The 16718-nt window shown below is 40.7% G+C and overlaps 1 protein-coding gene and 1 pseudogene across 1 annotated transcript in view; one reads left to right on the plus strand and one right to left on the minus strand.

Moving 5' to 3' along the window:
- The window catches only part of LOC103677131, a 16814-nt pseudogene extending 8124 nt beyond the window's left edge, over positions 1-8690 (plus strand).
- LOC103677113 (phosphodiesterase 4D interacting protein) overlaps positions 1-15218 on the minus strand; it is a 107932-nt gene extending 92714 nt beyond the window's left edge. Inside the window, exon 1 of the mRNA XM_040626849.1 lies at positions 14986-15218. Coding sequence (XP_040482783.1) covers positions 14986-15218 — 233 coding nt within the window. The remainder of the gene's footprint in view (positions 1-14985) is intronic.
- Positions 15219-16718: the final 1500 nt, after the last annotated feature.

Raw genomic sequence — 16718 nt, forward strand, 5'->3', positions numbered from 1 at the left:
GCGCATAGGCAGGGGGAGGAAATTCTCCCTACCTCCATCTTTTTGTTCTATTTAGGCCCTCAAGGGATTGGAAGGTGTCCATCTACAATGGGGAGGGCAATCTGCCTTACTCAGTCTGCCAATTTCAACTGCTAATCTCTTCTGAAAATACCCTCACCGACTCACCCAGAAATAATGTTTCACCAAATTATCTGGGCACCCTGTGATCCAGTCAAGTTGACACGTACAATTCACCATCACAGCCACTAAGTTTTGGGGTAATTTGCTATGCAGCAATAGACAACAGATGCAGACACTCCTAAACTTACCCTCAGTCCAAGGTGATGTCTGTAGAGGTACAGACTTAGCCCTCTCATTCACAAAGAAGCTATTACTCTCTTTAGAGTAAAGAAAGACAAAGAATTTGGAGCACTTATTTAAGGCTGCACAGTAGGACCGAGATTTATGGTGAAAATTAAGGGAGCAATAAATAGCACTTTTATAAGACCATTCTGTATAATACATTGCCTAAGCATTCTCTTTCCAGAATGTGCTTTTAATTACTATGAAGAAAATTTTTTTCTTTTAGAAAATAGATGCAATTCATGAAAACCTTTCTTTTTTTAAATTAAATTAATTTATTTGAGAGAGAGAGAGTGTGTGCACGGGGGNGGGGGGGTGTCAGTGGGGTGGGTAGGAGGACCAGAGGGAGAGGCAGAATTCCCACTGAGCAGGGAGCCCTACGCAGGGGCTGGATCCCAAGACCCCGAGCTCATGACCTGAGCTGAAGGCAGATGCTTAACTGACTGAGCCTCCCAGGCGCCCCCATGAAAACCTTTCTTGTTGAGATTATAATAAAGCTGTACATTTGAGTTGCAGTATTTAGTTGGAGCTTTTAAAGTCGAGATTTACATAGCAAGGAGGTAAAAAGATGTCATAGATTTGAATATTATGGAAACAAGAAGGATGCTAAATATGGTACTGTTTCTGTTTGCACACTAAGGTCACTTGCTCATGTTGACATTTCTTTTATTGGTTCCACTTTCTGTGAGCTAACGTTCGGTTGAATGTGAGCGTGCAATGAGCACACACACAGTAGATAAAATCCCCCCACTCTGTGAATTTGTGTGCCTGTTGTTCTGGGCAGTGAGCCCAGCCTGCTTTAAGTCTTTGTTATTTGAACAGTGTCCCAGATTCTCCTTTGAAATGTACAATTCCCTCATTTTTATTAACCTGAATATGGAACTATCTGATGCTTTTTTGATAGATTTTCAGTCACGGCCAGGTATGCTCCTTTTTGTTTTAAAAGGGTCATTCCTTCCTCCGTGCTTTCAGGACTTATACCAAATGAATTAGAAAGCAAGTCCTCGCAAGGTCAAATTTTAATAATGGAGCTAATTATTTTAAAACAGATGACATGTTACACTTGTTATGCTAACGAGACCATTTTTGTCAAAGCTCTAGCAAAGGCTTTTTGTTATTGTTTTGGGTTTTTTTTAAGGAAAAGAAAATCTAGTGTCATTGAAAAGAAACATTTTATAAGCAAGGTGAACAAAAATAATTACTGCAATGCACATGAAACATACATTTAGCACCTGCCAATGAAGCAGCACTTCTACCATTTCCTAACTGTATCATGGTGCCACATTATTTAACCTTTCTTAAAAAACAGGGATAATAATAATATCTTTCTCACAGAATTGTATTGAGGATTAAACCAGATAATGTTTATAAATTGCTTAAGATATGGCTTGGCATGTAGCAAGTGGTCAATAAAAATTATTAATGATGTAACTTCTACATGCAGTAATCATAATAATGATACTGCTGCTGCCATGAATGTCAGTGATCAGACTCTAAGTTACAGAATTCTGTTTGGAACTCCTGTGGGATCCAGTACAAATCCCCTTTATTTATGAGGCTCTCCATCTGGTCATCATATGCAACCCTCTGTGAAGGTATTTTTTATATTATCCAGAGTCCTCTCTGTTGGAGAAAACTCCATCCCTGTCCCGGATCGCCTAACCACCGCCAGCCCCATAAAGAGTGGGGAAAAAACTTCAACTAAGATTAAGCAAAGAACTTCAACCAGAGGTTTCAAATACAGCTGAATACAGAGGCTCCAACAGCGAATCATCTTTCTCCATCTCAATCGTTTCCTGTTCTGATTTTATTTTCAGCATCTGCAAGGTAGGGAATTATCTGCCAGGAGACCCTACATTCTCTCTGAAGCTCCCGTGCATTGGAAGAGAGGCTGCCTCTTTTGGGATGCCCCTGAAGAATCCTGTTTGAGTCAAGTGCGTATCCCTGAACTAATTCCTGACACCGTGGGGGAAAATTAATCTTCTTTTTTCATTAACATGAAAAAAAAAACTTTTGTTTAAATAGACTTAATTTTCTTAGAGCAATTTTAGATTTAAATTATTCTTTTTAAAAAGGCCCATGATACCTCCTTTTTAAAATTTTTTTTAAGTTTTTTTTTTTTTTAAGATTTTATCCATTTATTTGACAGAGAGAGAGAGAGAGAGCACAGCAGGGGGAATGGCAGGCGGAAGAAGAGGGAAAAGCAGGCTTCCCGCCGAGCAGGGAGCCTGATGTGGGACTGGATCCCAGGACCCTGGGATCATAACCTGAGCTGAAGGCAGACACTTAACCAACTCAGCCCCCTCAGGCGCCCTGGGATACCTCCTTTTTAAACTGCATTCCCCGCATCCAATACACCACTGAATTCTGTTGGCTCTACCTCCAAAATATATTTTGACTCCGTTCACTTCTTACCAGCCTGACTGCTACCACCACGGTATGAGTCGCCACTATCGCATATCTGGTCTACTTACTGCAACAAGTCTTCAAAGCAGCCTCCTTTGCTTCCAGTCTTGGCCTCCTAAAGTCTCTTCTACAAAAGCAGAGTGATATTTTTAAACATTTTCCAGATCATATTATGCTTATGCTTCAAACCCTTCATCAGTTTCCCAATGTCCTTAGAATAAAATCAACTTCTTACCATGGCCTACAAGATCTCAGTCCTCCTCTCCCCCTCATCCCCTGCCACTGTCCCTTTGTTCAGCATGCTCCTACTGCCTGGTCTTCCTTCTGTTCCTCAAACACCACAGGCTTATTCAGACCTTAGGGGTTTACAATTGCAGTTCTCTTACCACCTGCTCGTCCCTCTCTAATCAGTGATTCTGTTTTATTTTCCTTATAAACCTTGTGAACAAGAGAGATCACTTTATTGTATAGTATTTACTTGTTTGCTGTGTATCTCCTCACCATTCCTACTACTTCATTAAACATAAGCTTGTGAGGGTAGAGCCTTTATCCAATAATCTTGTTCTTTATCCTATTCCAGCACCCAGAATTATTCCTGGCATTCCACACATACTTTTCAAAAAGATGAATGAGCCAACTTTGGCTAAATTACATTTTTTTAAAGATTTTTATTTATTTATTTGACAGAGAGATAGAGAGCCAGAAAGCACAAGCAGGGGGAGCAGCAAAGGCAGAGAGAGAAGCAGGCTTCCAGCTGAGCAGGGAGCCTGATGTGGGGCTCGATCCCAGGACCCTGGGATCATGACCTGAGCCAAAGGCAGACACTGAACTGACTGAGCCACCCAGGTGCCCCTGTTGTGTTTTTTTTTTTCCTTTAAAAAGGATTACTGGAAGGGAAGACCCACAGAATCAAAGGAAGTGTTGAAGACTCAAAAGAATAGGCTCAGAAAGGGCAGAAGAAACAATAAGGGAACACCTGGTTCCAAGCATTTTTCCACTTTATATGGCTCCTCTGAAGCCATTATATTATGTTTCCACTTTATATGGCTCCTCTGAAGCCAAATCATATTATGAAGAGAGTCAGATTGTCCGAGTATGCGTCTCGTCAGCATCATATAGCTAAGAGACCTTAATTGACATTCCCTTTAATAAACAAAGGGAAAAAAGGTAATTCTCTAAAAGAAATGTAGGGCTATTATCCATAAAGGGAAGAAATGAATGCCCCACAGCCAAAAAAAAAAAAAAAAAAAAGGCATTGACAAATCTCTGCAATAATCCCTGACCTTGTCATCTACAAGACATCTACTTTATCCTAATATTAACTGAAGCAATACACAAGAAATGTCAATAGATTTTCATATTAACCTCCATCAAATAAAAGAGTAAGATACATCTATCAAAAATCATGCAGCACATTCAGAAGATGTTTTCTCTCTCCTATGTCTCAGAGAAATTTAAAGGTCGGAGATGGTTCTACAAGACATCTCCTTTTGGAAAGTCCCAAACTGGAATAACTCATTTCCCTGATACCCGCTTCTCCTACCATATTATCTGTCTCAGTTAATGATATTATTACTCCCTCCATGATTGATCTAGAAATTTAAGAGTAACTCTTGTTTCCTCCCTCTTGATCAGCAAATCCTATCGATGCTACTTTAAAAATTCTCAAATTTATCCCTTCTTCCCTTCTCCCTCTTCCCCACCACCACTGTCCAAGTTCAGGCCCTCATTGCTTCTGACTCTGAGTAGCTTCTCAATGATCCCCTGTCTCTTCACTCAACCCACCTAACTGCATCTCCCATACAGTTGTCACACTTACGGTTCTAAAGCAGAGATCTAAATATGATAGTTCTCTGCCTTAAAAGTTTCTGTACCACCACACTGTCTCCCTGCCACACACATGTCTTGGTTGGAGGGACAGAACACAAAGGTCTCTCAGAATTGTTTATAAATGCAATAGTTCTTTTTTCTTTTCTTTTTTTTTTTTTTTTTAGAAAGAGAGAGAGAGCGCGCACATGCACACTAGCTGGGGGGAGGGGTAGAGAAGGGAGAGGAAGAGAGAATCTTAAGCAGGCTTCAAGCCCAGTGTGGAGCCCAATGTGGGGCTGGAGCTCACAACCCTGAGATTGTGACCTGAGCCGAAATCAAGAGTCTGGGGCTTAACCAGCTGAACTTTGACTCTTCTGGATGTATTTTAATTTCAAAATGGAAATCTAATAGGTTAACAAAATAAAAATCTATATGCTCTATAACAATTAAAATGTTAATGTTTTTATAGAAGTAATTCCTTTCAGATGTTTTGATTAACAACTGAGTGACATAAAGAAGTTTCAGCATTCTTGATTAATATTTCACACAACTTAAGATAAAGCCATTGATTTAGCATTTCAAAGAAAAAAATTTAAAAAGGAGAAGGGTAACTCCCTGAGAATCTATGTACCTAGTAAAGCTCATTTATACAAGAGGCAAAAGACATTAATCAAAGAGAAATAAAAATGTATATTAATGAATTTCAATATACCTCTCTCAATAATTGATAAAAAAGTTAGGCACATTATATGGAAAACTTGAACAACATAATGAATCAACTTGATCTATCTGATCTTTATAAAACACACCCCTCACCACCAGCAGGATACATATTTTTTTCCAGTGCACAAGGAACATTTACCAAGACAGATCATAATCTGGGTGATAAAACAATTCTCAACAAATTTAAAAGAATTCAAATCATTCAAGATGTGCTCTCTGACTAAATAGAATTAAATTAGAAATCAACAGCAGAAAGAAGTCTGAAAAATCCTCACATATCTTAAAACTAAACACACTCTTCTATATAACCCACAGAGCAAAGAAGAAACTAAAAGTGAAATGGGAAAAGTGAACTGAATGAAGATGAGTTCATGAGATATCAAAATTTGTGGGATAGAGTTAATGCAGTACTTGGAACGAAATTTATGGCACTAAAACACTTGGATTAGAAAAGACATTTCTTAAAGCAATGATCTAAGCATCCACTTCAAGAAACTGGAAAAGGAAGAGCAAATGAAGTTCAAGGTAAGCAGAAGAAAGGAAACAACAAGGATCAGCGGTAAAGCAAATAAACTGAAAACAGAAAAACAATAGAGAAAATCAATGAAGCCAAAGTCAGTTTTCTGAAAAGGTAAATAAAACTGATAAACTTCTAGTCAAGTTTATCGAAACAAAAAGAGAAGACACAAATAAACACTATTGGGAATGAGAAAGATGACATCACTACAGATTCTACAAATATCAAAGAACTGATAAGAAAATTGTATTTCTGGGACGCCTGGGTGGCTCAGTGGGTTAAGTCTCTGCCTTCCACTCAGGTCATGATCTCAGGGTCCTGGGAACAAGCCCTGGTGACATCAGGCTCCCTGTTCAGTGGGGAGCCTGCTTCTCCTTCTCCCTCTGCCTCCCCCTCTGCTTGTGCTTTGTCTCTCGATTTCTCTCTCAAATAAATAAACAAAATCTTAAAAAAAAAAAAACCCAGAAAATTGTATTTCAGTTTTCAAAACTGAAAAGTTTATGGCAATAAAGTTGACAACTTAGATAAAATGAACAAATTTTAGGGTGGCTTGGTTGGTTAAGCATCCAACTCTTGGTTTCAGCTCAGGTCATGACCTCAGGGTCCTGGGATTGAGCCCTGATTTGGACTCCATGCTCAGTAGGGAGTCTGCTTCCCCCTCCCCTGCCCCACCCCTCACCCCCCCCACCCCCCCCTCCGCTCATGTACTCTCTCTCTCAAATAAATAAATAAATAAATCTTTTTTAAAAAATGAACAAATTTCTTGGACTACATAAATTAACAAAACTTTCCCCAGAAGAAACAGATAAACCAGTCCTATATTTATTAAGGAAATTGAATTTGGGGACACCTGGGTGGCTCAGTCGGTTAAGCATCTGCCTTTGGCTCAGGTCATGACCCCAGGGTCCTGGGATCATGTCCTGCATCAGTCTCCTTGCTCAGCGGGGAGCCTGATCTCCCTCTGCCTCCCACTCCCCCTACTTGTGCTCTCTCTCCGACAAATAAATAAGTAAATAAATAAATAAATAAAAAGGAAATTGAATTTGTGGTTAAAAACCTTCACACAAAGAAAAACTAGGCTTAAAAGTGTTTACTAGTGAATATAATCAAACATTTAAGGAAGAAGTAATGCAATTTTCACCCAAACTCTCTCCCAACATTGAAGAGATCGGAATACTTCCCAACTCATTTTTGGAGACCAACATTATCATTATACAAAATCCAGCCAAAGATACAATAAATTAAGAATACAAACCAATATCCCTCATGAACACAGATGCAGAAATTCTTAACAAAATTTTAGCAGATCTAATCCAATAATATATAGAAAGTACAGTATATCATAACTAAGTGGGATTTATCCCAGGTGCCCAATGTTGATTTTAACATTCTTAAATCAATCAGTGTAACTCATCAAATTAACAGAATATAGAAAAAGAAAAATGATACAGTAAGCTCAATGGATGTACAATTAGACATCGATTCCTAATGAAAACTCTCATAAAACTAGGAATAGAAGGGACTTCCTCAACCTGATAAAAGGTGCCTATGAAAAACCTACAGGTAATATCATACATAATGGTAAAAGACTGAATGCCTTCCTCCTAAGATCAGGAACAAGGCAAAGACGTTTGCTCTCACTCTTTCAATTTAACTTTGTACTGGAGGTTCTAGCTAGTGCAATCAGGCAAGAAGAAAGAAAGAAAGAAACAAACAAGCAAATAAATGACAGACAGACATAGAGATTGGAAAGAGGAGTAAGATCTCATCTCTCTTTTTGGGGGGGATGACATCATCATGTAGAAAATTCTATGGAATCTATAAAAAAATCTATTAGAACTAAAGAGTGAATTTAGCAAAACTAAAGGATACAAAATCAATATACAAAGATCAATATAAAGTAGCAATAAACAATCAGAAATAGAAATTTTAAAGATGTTATCATTTATAATAGAATTAAAGATATAAAGAATTAAGGCATAAGTGTCTCTAAGACACATAAACAGTATACACTAAAAGCATAAAACACTGGTGGGAGAAATTAAAGACATTATTATTATTATTGTTATTATTTTGGATTGGATAATTCTTCATTGTGGGGACTGTTCTGTGCATTGTAGAATGTTTGTCAGCATTACTTACCTCCATCTGCTAGATGCCCATATCACCCTTGCCCTGAGTTATGATAAACAAAAATGTGTCCAGATAGTGTCATATGTCCCCTGTGAGGCACAGCTGAGAACCACTAACCTAAGGAAATGGAGATATGCACTATGTTTATGGATCAGGAGACTTTGCTAAAGATAAAGATATTGCTAAAATATCAATTCTCTCCAAATTAATCCATAGGCTCAATGTGATCCCACCCAAATTACCAGCAGGATTTTTGTCTATATTGACGAGTGGATTCTAAAATGTATGTGAGAATACAAAGGACCTAGAGTAGCCAAAATGATTTTAAACAAGAAGGAGAAAATTGGAGGACTTATACTACACGATCTTAGAACTTAAAAAGAACTGCTGTGATCAAGCCAGTATGGAGTAGGATGAGGCATCGGCGGGGGTGGTCGGGTGGCAGGAGGAGTCACATAGGAGCTGGAGCTGCCAGTTAAGCTGATCAAGATAACAACTTCCCCAAAACACTGAGACTTTGTGGGAGAGCCCACGGGGAAAAGCCAGTGGAGATCCTGGCCAGGATTGATGAAGTTCTGGGCAAGAAGCTAGAGGAGAAGGGCTTTGACACAAGGCCTGTGTGGTCCTTGGCCAGTTTCTGATGCTAAAGAAAGATGAAGATGTCTTCCGGGAGTAGCTGAAGGACACAAGTGGTGCCAACGCCAAGCAGTCCTGGGACTGTTTCGGAGGCCTTTGAGAATGCTGCAAGGCCTTCTTGTGAGGCTCTCTGGATGGTTCCCCAATCCCTAGCCCCAGAATTGAGTCTCCAGAGTTTGCAGCGCATGGGGACTCCTCCCTTGTCCTCTACAAAGGAAGAGACTGCTGTTGTCATATTCACCTGTGATTGGGAGTTCTCTCCCCTTACCATTTCAATTTTCTTTTTTGGAATTCTCGCTCTTGCATGCATTTCCTTTCTCCTTCCCCTACCAGTTTCAAGTCAACAATTATCAGCTTTTCCAAGTGGATTCCTGGTCCTTCCCTCACCCCCACTTCTATCTCTGGTTGGGCTTATGCTCTTTGCCTCCTTTTTTGGTAGAACAGGCAGCGTCCTTGTAAAGTTTTTTTAAATCAATAAAGTCAGTGTCTTTCAAAAAAAAAGACAGTATGGTATTTGGTCTTAAAATAGACAAAGAGGGGGCTCCTGGGTGGCACAGCGGTTAAGCGTCTGCCTTCGGCTCAGGGTGTGATCCTGGCGTTGTGGGATCGAGCCCCACATCAGGCTCCTCCGCTATGAGCCTGCTTCTTCCTCTCCCATTCCCCTGCTTGTGTTCCCTTTCTCGCTGGCTGTCTCTATTTCTGTCAAATAAATAAATAAATAATCTTTTAAAAAAAATAGACAAAGAGATCAATGGAACAGAATAGAAAATTCTGACAAACACCCACATATATTCGATCAATAGATTTCAATAAAAGTGCCAAAGCCATCAAATGGAGAAAGAACAGAATTCTCAACAAACAGAGCTTGAACAAGTGGATATCGATATGAGCAAAAAATGAACCTTGATTAATACCTTGTACCACATACAAAAGTTAACTCAAAATGAATCATAGACCAAACATGAAGTGTAAAACTATAACATTTCTAGAACACATAGGAGAATATTTTTATGATCTTGGGTTAAATGGTAGTTTCTTAGCTATAACATTATAACCAAAATCCATAAAAGAAAAATCGGGTAGTTTGGACTTACTTGGTAAAATTAAAATTTTTCTGGTCTTCAAAAGACACTTATTAAAATGGAAAGACAAGATATAGATTGGGAGAATATGTTTGCAAAGAACCTTTATAATAAAGATTTGTATTTGCAATACATAAGGAACTCCCAAATTTAACTATAAAAAAGCAAACAACTCAATAAAAAATGGGCAAAAGGTTTCAACAGACACTTCACCAAAAATATACAGATGGTAATTAAACACATAAAAGATGTTCAACATCAGTAGTCACTAGGGCAATGCAAATCAAAATTATAAGATACCATTTCAAGCACACTAGAATGGCTCTAATAAAAAAGACAATAACAAGTGTTGATAAGAATGTGGAGAAATGGGGGTGCCTGGGTGGCTCAGTTCATCAAGTATCTGCCTTCGGCTCATGTCATGATCCCAGCCTCACGTCAGGCTCCCTGCTCAGCTGGGAGGCTGCTTCTCCTTCTCCCTCTGCCTCAGCCCCCTGCTTGTGCTCTCTCTCTCAAATGAAAAAATAAATAATCTTAAAAAAAAAAAAAAAGAAAAGAAATTTACCTAAGAGAAATGAAGGCCTATGTCCACACAAAGACTTCTACATGAATGTTCATAGCAGTGTTATTTGTCATAGCCCAAAACTGGAAATGAGACAGCTGGTGAAGTAATAAACTGTGGCATATCCACCCAAGGATATACTACTCAGCAACAAAAGAAAACGAACTACTGATACCCATGACATCATGGATAAATCTCAAAATAATTATACTGAGTGAAAGAAGCCAGACAAAAACAAAGAATACCTACTATATGATTCCATTTATATACATTTCTAGAAAATGCAAACTAACATATAGTGACAGAAAGCAGATCAGTGGTTGATTGCCTGTGCGTTAGTGGGGGCAAGAAAAGCCAGGAGGGAGGATTATAAAAGGGAAGAAGGAAAATTTTCAGGATGATGAGCATGTGATAATTTCACAGATAAAAACATAAGTCAAAGCTTTTCAAATTGTACACTATAAATTTGCCCGGTTTTTTTTTTTTAAGATTTTCTTTATTTATTTGACAGAGACAGAGACAGCCAGCGAGAGAGGGAACACAAGCAGGGGGAGTGGGAGAGGAAGAAGCAGGCTCCCAGCAGAGGAGCCTGATGTGGGCTCGATCCCACAACGCCGGGATCACGCCCCGAGCCGAAGGCAGACGCCCAACCGCTGTGCCACCCAGGCGCCCTGGCCCGGCTTGTTTTATGTCAATTATATCTCAGTTAAGCAGTAACAAAATAATAATGACAGAAAGAGAGATGGGTAAGGAGGCATACTGGTTAAAGATTGATGTTCAAAATTTAACCTTTTCTGACATCATTCCCCTGTCCCCCACAGTTGTCTGCTGGTTCCAGGCTATCCACCTAGAACCTTCAGTCTGCTAGGGTTCAGAAATGCACCTTGAGGCAGATTGCCATCAGCTGGCAACTCACTTAATTCCTCTTTCTAAACAACTGCATACTTGAAAGAGGATCACTTTTGAGTTAAATCCTCATTGAAAAATTCTATCACAGCATGGGTCTCATTTCAAGAAAGCATTTTCCCAGGGCTGTACATTTGTTTTTATCCCTCTGCTAAAATTTGCCTCCCATCCAACCCTGGCTTCTTTATTTTGTTAGGCCAGACAGAATTCACCTCTTGTGTCTGTGTGAAGCCCTCTCTGGTCCTCTGCTTCTTAGCAAGACATTCAGTAGCCATTAATCACCTGGCTCATATTGCCAGCATGTAGAGGCTATAACAAAATGCCCCATCCCACTTCCCTACCTCCATCATGAATTTTACCTAAAGGAAAGTGAGCTTTGACATCTGAAACATAAACTTCACAATTAAGACAAACTGGTTCACAGAAAAGATGTGCCAACACTTGAAACAGACACAAGGATTCCCAGGTCAAACAGATTACAGATTAATTGAAAATATTAACATGCCAGAAATAGAAAAAAAGGAGTCCATAAGAAGAGAGGTTGATCATTAATGACACTCACCATCTAGGGAAGAAAGAATCCATTTGTATCCCCCGTTAACTCTGCTATTAAGCTTTTTAAAAAAATCTGGAATCCACTGATTACCTTCCCTTGTTCTAAATTCATTTTGCAAACAACCTTTTGGTTATAATTCGTTTTTCAAATGTGGCGAGTAGGCCAAGAGACCTCACTTAAGTGACAGAAGAGGGTCTAGTTCCCTGAGATGTGAAAATCCTCATTTTAATTTTTGATAATAAATCCTCATTATAATAATTTGCCATTCTGGGTTATATAGTAGTCTTGTGGGTTTGTTTAACACCAGCCCGAGACACAGACTCAACAAGGTCAAGATCACATTCTAACATTTTCCAAGATAACATCACTTTGTATGACCTCTTGGGACACAGTCTGCTCTCCCTGAAGAGATCCTTTCATTTGTTTGCTTGTTTATCATTCCACAGTTCATCTTTCTGCAACAGCACTTACTCCATGCTATAGCTGGATGAGCCTAGTTTACAAACCATAGATGCTGAGCTACTTGAGGGTAGTTTTGCATCCAGTTTTGTACTGGCCTCCACCGTTGTGGCAATAAATAACAGAATTAAATTGAATCTGGATAATGTGCAGAGGTGTTTTCTTCCATTTTTTAGTGGATTTGATGGTTAGACAATTGGATACCAAAAACACCCCTTCCCAAGTACAAGCCTCTAATACTCAAAAACCTTTAATACTAAAGATAAGCCAGGTATGTTTTTGAAAGTAAAGGGGTGCCCCACTGGCTCACTTGGTAGAGCATGCAACTCTTGATCTCAAGCCCCACTTTAAGTGGGCATGGAGCATACGAAGGAAGGAAGGAAGGAAGGAAGGAAGGAAGGAAGGAAGGAAAGAAAGAAAGAAAGAAAGAAAGAAAGAAAGAAAGAAAGAAAGAAAAAGAAAGAAAGGAAGGAAGAAAGAAAGAAAGAAGCATGGAGCCGACACAGGGCTCAACCTCAGGACTCCGAGATCTTGACCTGATCCGAAATCATGAGTCCGATCCTTAACCGACTGAACCATGCAGGTACCCAAGAACTGATTTTTAAATGAGGGCCAGAGTAGCACCAACCTCAGTGAAGTTTCTGACACAGTTTCATTTGGGAATTCTTGAAATGTTCAAAAATATTTCAAGGCTTGTCATTGCATCAACTAAGATGAATGTAGAGGTTTGTTAGATGAATAACCATCAAGGAAATAAGGGAAGCGAGCTATCTATTGTAACAATTAAACCGCACTGTAGAGAACCAAATGCTAACCCTATAAACCTTTTGTTACCAAAGACAGTAAGAAAAAATCACATCTTTATAAAGGGAGTCATGATCCATTTTAAATTTTGCAATAGCAATGCTTCTTTTGATGAAAAGAGTTCACTCCAGTGTATGTATAAAACAGTTAAGAAGACTTTAAACTGTACGTATGCAGATGAAATTTTTTTGTTTCAAGCTTAAAAAAAGATCCAAAGTAGTTTCTGAAAAATATTCACCACCACAGAGGTACACATGTTAAAAAAAAAAAAGTAATTGTTTGGGCTAAAATTCCACATTATAAAAAATCAAATAATATTTCTTGCCGCATTCCTTCTTTTTTTAAAGTTTTTTTAAAGATTAAAAAAACTTTTTCTAAAGATTTTATTTATTTATTTGAGAGAGAGAGTGTGTGAGAGAGTGCACAAGCAGCGGGAGCTGCAGAGGAAGAGGGAGAAGTGGGCTCCCCTTTGAGCAGGGAGCCCGACCATGCCGGGCTCCATCCCAGGACCTGGAGATCATGACCTGAGCCAAAAGCAGACACTTAACTGACTGAGCCACCCAGGCGCCCCAGTTTTGTCTTTTTTTAAAAGATTTTATTTATTTGAGGGAGAGAGAAAAAGAAAGCTTGAACATGAGAATGGGGGAGGGGCAGAGGCAGAGGGACAAGAAGGCTCCCTGCTGAGCAGAGCACCTGATGTGGGACTCCATCTCAGTACCCTGGGATCATGACTTGAGCAGAAGGCAGATGCTTAACTGACTGAGCCACTCAGGCACCACCCTTTCTTTTAAAGGTTTTATTTTAATTCTGGTTAGTTAACAATGTTATATTAGTTTTAGGTGTTGCCTCAACTCCTTAAAAGCAGTAATTTTTTTATGGGTTTCTTAATAGAAATGTGATTCCACTGTTAACTGAATGTCTTTGACTCAGTTTTCTCACAGTAGACAGAGTGATGAATACATCAAATTAAGTGCGAATAAACTAGTTTCCTAGTTCACAAATAAAGCATAGTCCTTAACAGTTTCCATTACTATTTAGTTCTGTAATTAATCCTCAAAGATTGTGATTTTATGCATAGGAAACTGAGGCCTAGAAAAATGAAGTTACTTTGTTCACATCCCAGTTAGTTAATGGCAGCTTAGAGACTAAAGACACTATTGCCTTGTAGTATGATTTATGAGTACTGGGTTCCCATAAAAGAGTAAGCTAAAAATGCTAAGACAAGAAATGCTTATTTCAAAAAAGGCAGTAGCACAATCTGTCTCTTCTCCAAAAATCATATGCATGGCAGATTTTTGTCCTGCTGATGCTACATGAGGCCTAATCTGTCCAGTCTGCCATCTCAGCGCTAAGGAAGGGCCTGGGTTTACGTGGAGCTTGTCCAGCGCGGCCTCATCCGGCCAACAGGCATGGCTCCAGCTCTGCAGCGGAAGAGAGGTAGCCTAGGAAGAAAGAACCATCACCAACCCCCACCCCGCTGTGTATCTTAGATAAATAAAAACTGTATTTAAAAAAGGGGGGGGATGAAGGAGAAAGCAATGGGTACTCCTTCAACTGGACACCTGCGTACATTTCCTGATCCTGTCTTCTTTTGCTATCCTTACTGCTTCCACCCCGGCACGGCCTTCTGAATCATGTGTTCATCTCTCCTTTGACTCGACCCATCAGGCATGGCCTCAACCTCATATGCACCAACAAAGCGGGTGTCCACACACATCAAGCAAACACCTTGGGAGAGACACGCGTTTCCCAAACCTTAATCCCCTACAGTCCGAAGCCACACCTTTATTTCTAGGCAACTCCCGCACTGGCTCTTCCCTCTCTCCCCCGCCACCAGCCGCATCAGCCCCCGCAGACCCTCTCGCCGGTGCCCTCCAGCCCTCTCCAAGCTAATGTCACTCGGCGCCCACCACTCCCAGGCGCCGGGGTCCCCAGCCCCCCTCGGTCCCAGCCCCGGGAGCGATGCTCCAGGCCAGCGCACCGCGCGCCGCCAGTCCCGGCGCATACTGCAGCCTCCCGGGCTCTCGCAATGCTCCTGCGGTGCTCTCACCTCATCCAGGGTGCGGCCGCCGCGGCCGCCTCTTCCTCCTCGGCCGCCTCTGCCCAGCTCCCGGGCGGCTCGGGCTGCCGTCGCTCCCGGCCAGGAGACTGCCGCGAAGGCTGTGTGGCTCGCGCCGTGTCCCCGGACCAGTAAGGCGCGTGGTGCGCCCGGCGGGACGCGCGGCAGCAGCAGCTGCAGTCGCAGCGGCGGTGGCCCCAGGACCCGCTGTTGGTCCTCTTCATGGATTTCCTGGGCCCGGCCACGCCAGTCCCGGTTACCGTCCGTGCTTGGTTTTCCTATGGTCTTCCCGCACTGCCAGGGAGCATCCTCCGGGCACGGATGGTGGCGGAAACCTGGAAGGACCAGGCCTCCTCCGCGGCTGCCTCTGCCACCTGCTCCGCCCAGATTGCTTCTGTCCCTCGCCCACAGACACCCGCCGCTGCTTCTTCATCCTCTCTCATCAACCCATTCTCTCTCCACCCACTACCTCAACCTGGAAACCTTTTCATTCCCAGATGGCACTTTTTTTTTTTTTTTGTCTTCCTATCCACTTCATTGTCACTGTCCTCAATTTCCAACCTTAAAAAGTTTCTCCTTTTCTCACTCCCTCGCCCTGTATTTTCCCGGGTTTTGTCTTCCTCTTCCATCCAACTCAGCCATCCTCTTCTATTTTACATTATTCTTTGCTCAGAATCACTACTCTATAGGCCGTTTGCTAACCCCGTTTCTCCCTCTTTCCCTCTTAAAATCTCCTCCCTCTCAATGTTCCCTTTAGTTGTAAAAAAAAAAAAAAAAGAAAAAAAGAAAAAAAGAAAGAAAAGAAAAGAAAAGAAAATTCTCCTGAATAACCTGTTTTCCTTTCCATTGAGACTTTCTGATTTCCATTTTTCATGAAGAATTCATAGTAAAGTATATATATAGCTTGGTATCCAATATCAAGTAAAGAGGATGAATTCATGGTTAAAAAACAGTTCATAGGTCAAATAAATCCTCACTTCACATTCATTCTGAAAAGACTTTCCCTGTATTTCACAGCGTCCTCTAAGAACGGAAGCTAATCAGGATCCAGCAAAGCAGAACACCGTATACACAGGCTTGCAACAGAGGTTCATCTTTGTAGCAGGCACTATGGATCCCAAGGTTTACAGGCAAAAGTCAATATGGACTATTGATGGATTCAGTGTAAACAAAGAAACTTACCTTAACACGTTTTCCTCCCAAGTCTGCTGTTCCCTCCTCTGATTTTTTTTTTTTTTAACCCAACACTATCATCCTCCCAGTTGCCCAGGCCCCAAACCGGGGAGTGGTCAGAGACTTATCTCTCTCACTCATTCACCTCATCTAGTCTTAATTCTATTTCTTTACTACTTCTTTATCTTAAGTGCTCCCTCTTATCATGATTCCAAATGTCTCCAGAAAATGACAGTATCAGGTATCTCATTCTTTCTTTCAAACCTTAATCTATATCTTTACCTCTGTTTTTCCCCAATGTATTTTACCTGGGCAATTTACCCTCCACTCCCATCTCTTCTAGAGATTCTTAATTATCTTTTGTTGTCTTTGTATCTTTGGCCTTGCCTTCTCCTTTAGGTCTACCCCCTCTTTTTTCTTTTTAAGATTTTATTTATTTATTTGAGAGAGAGAAGGAGCAAGAGCAAGAGCGAGAGAAAGCCTGAGCAGTGGGGAGGGGAAAAAGGAGAGGGAGAAGCAGGCTCTCCACGGAGCAGGGAGCCCAAAGTGGG

The sequence above is a fragment of the Ursus maritimus genome, unplaced genomic scaffold, assembly GCF_017311325.1.
Source record: "Ursus maritimus isolate PB19 unplaced genomic scaffold, ASM1731132v1 scaffold_12, whole genome shotgun sequence".
Classification (NCBI taxonomy): domain Eukaryota; kingdom Metazoa; phylum Chordata; class Mammalia; order Carnivora; family Ursidae; genus Ursus; species Ursus maritimus.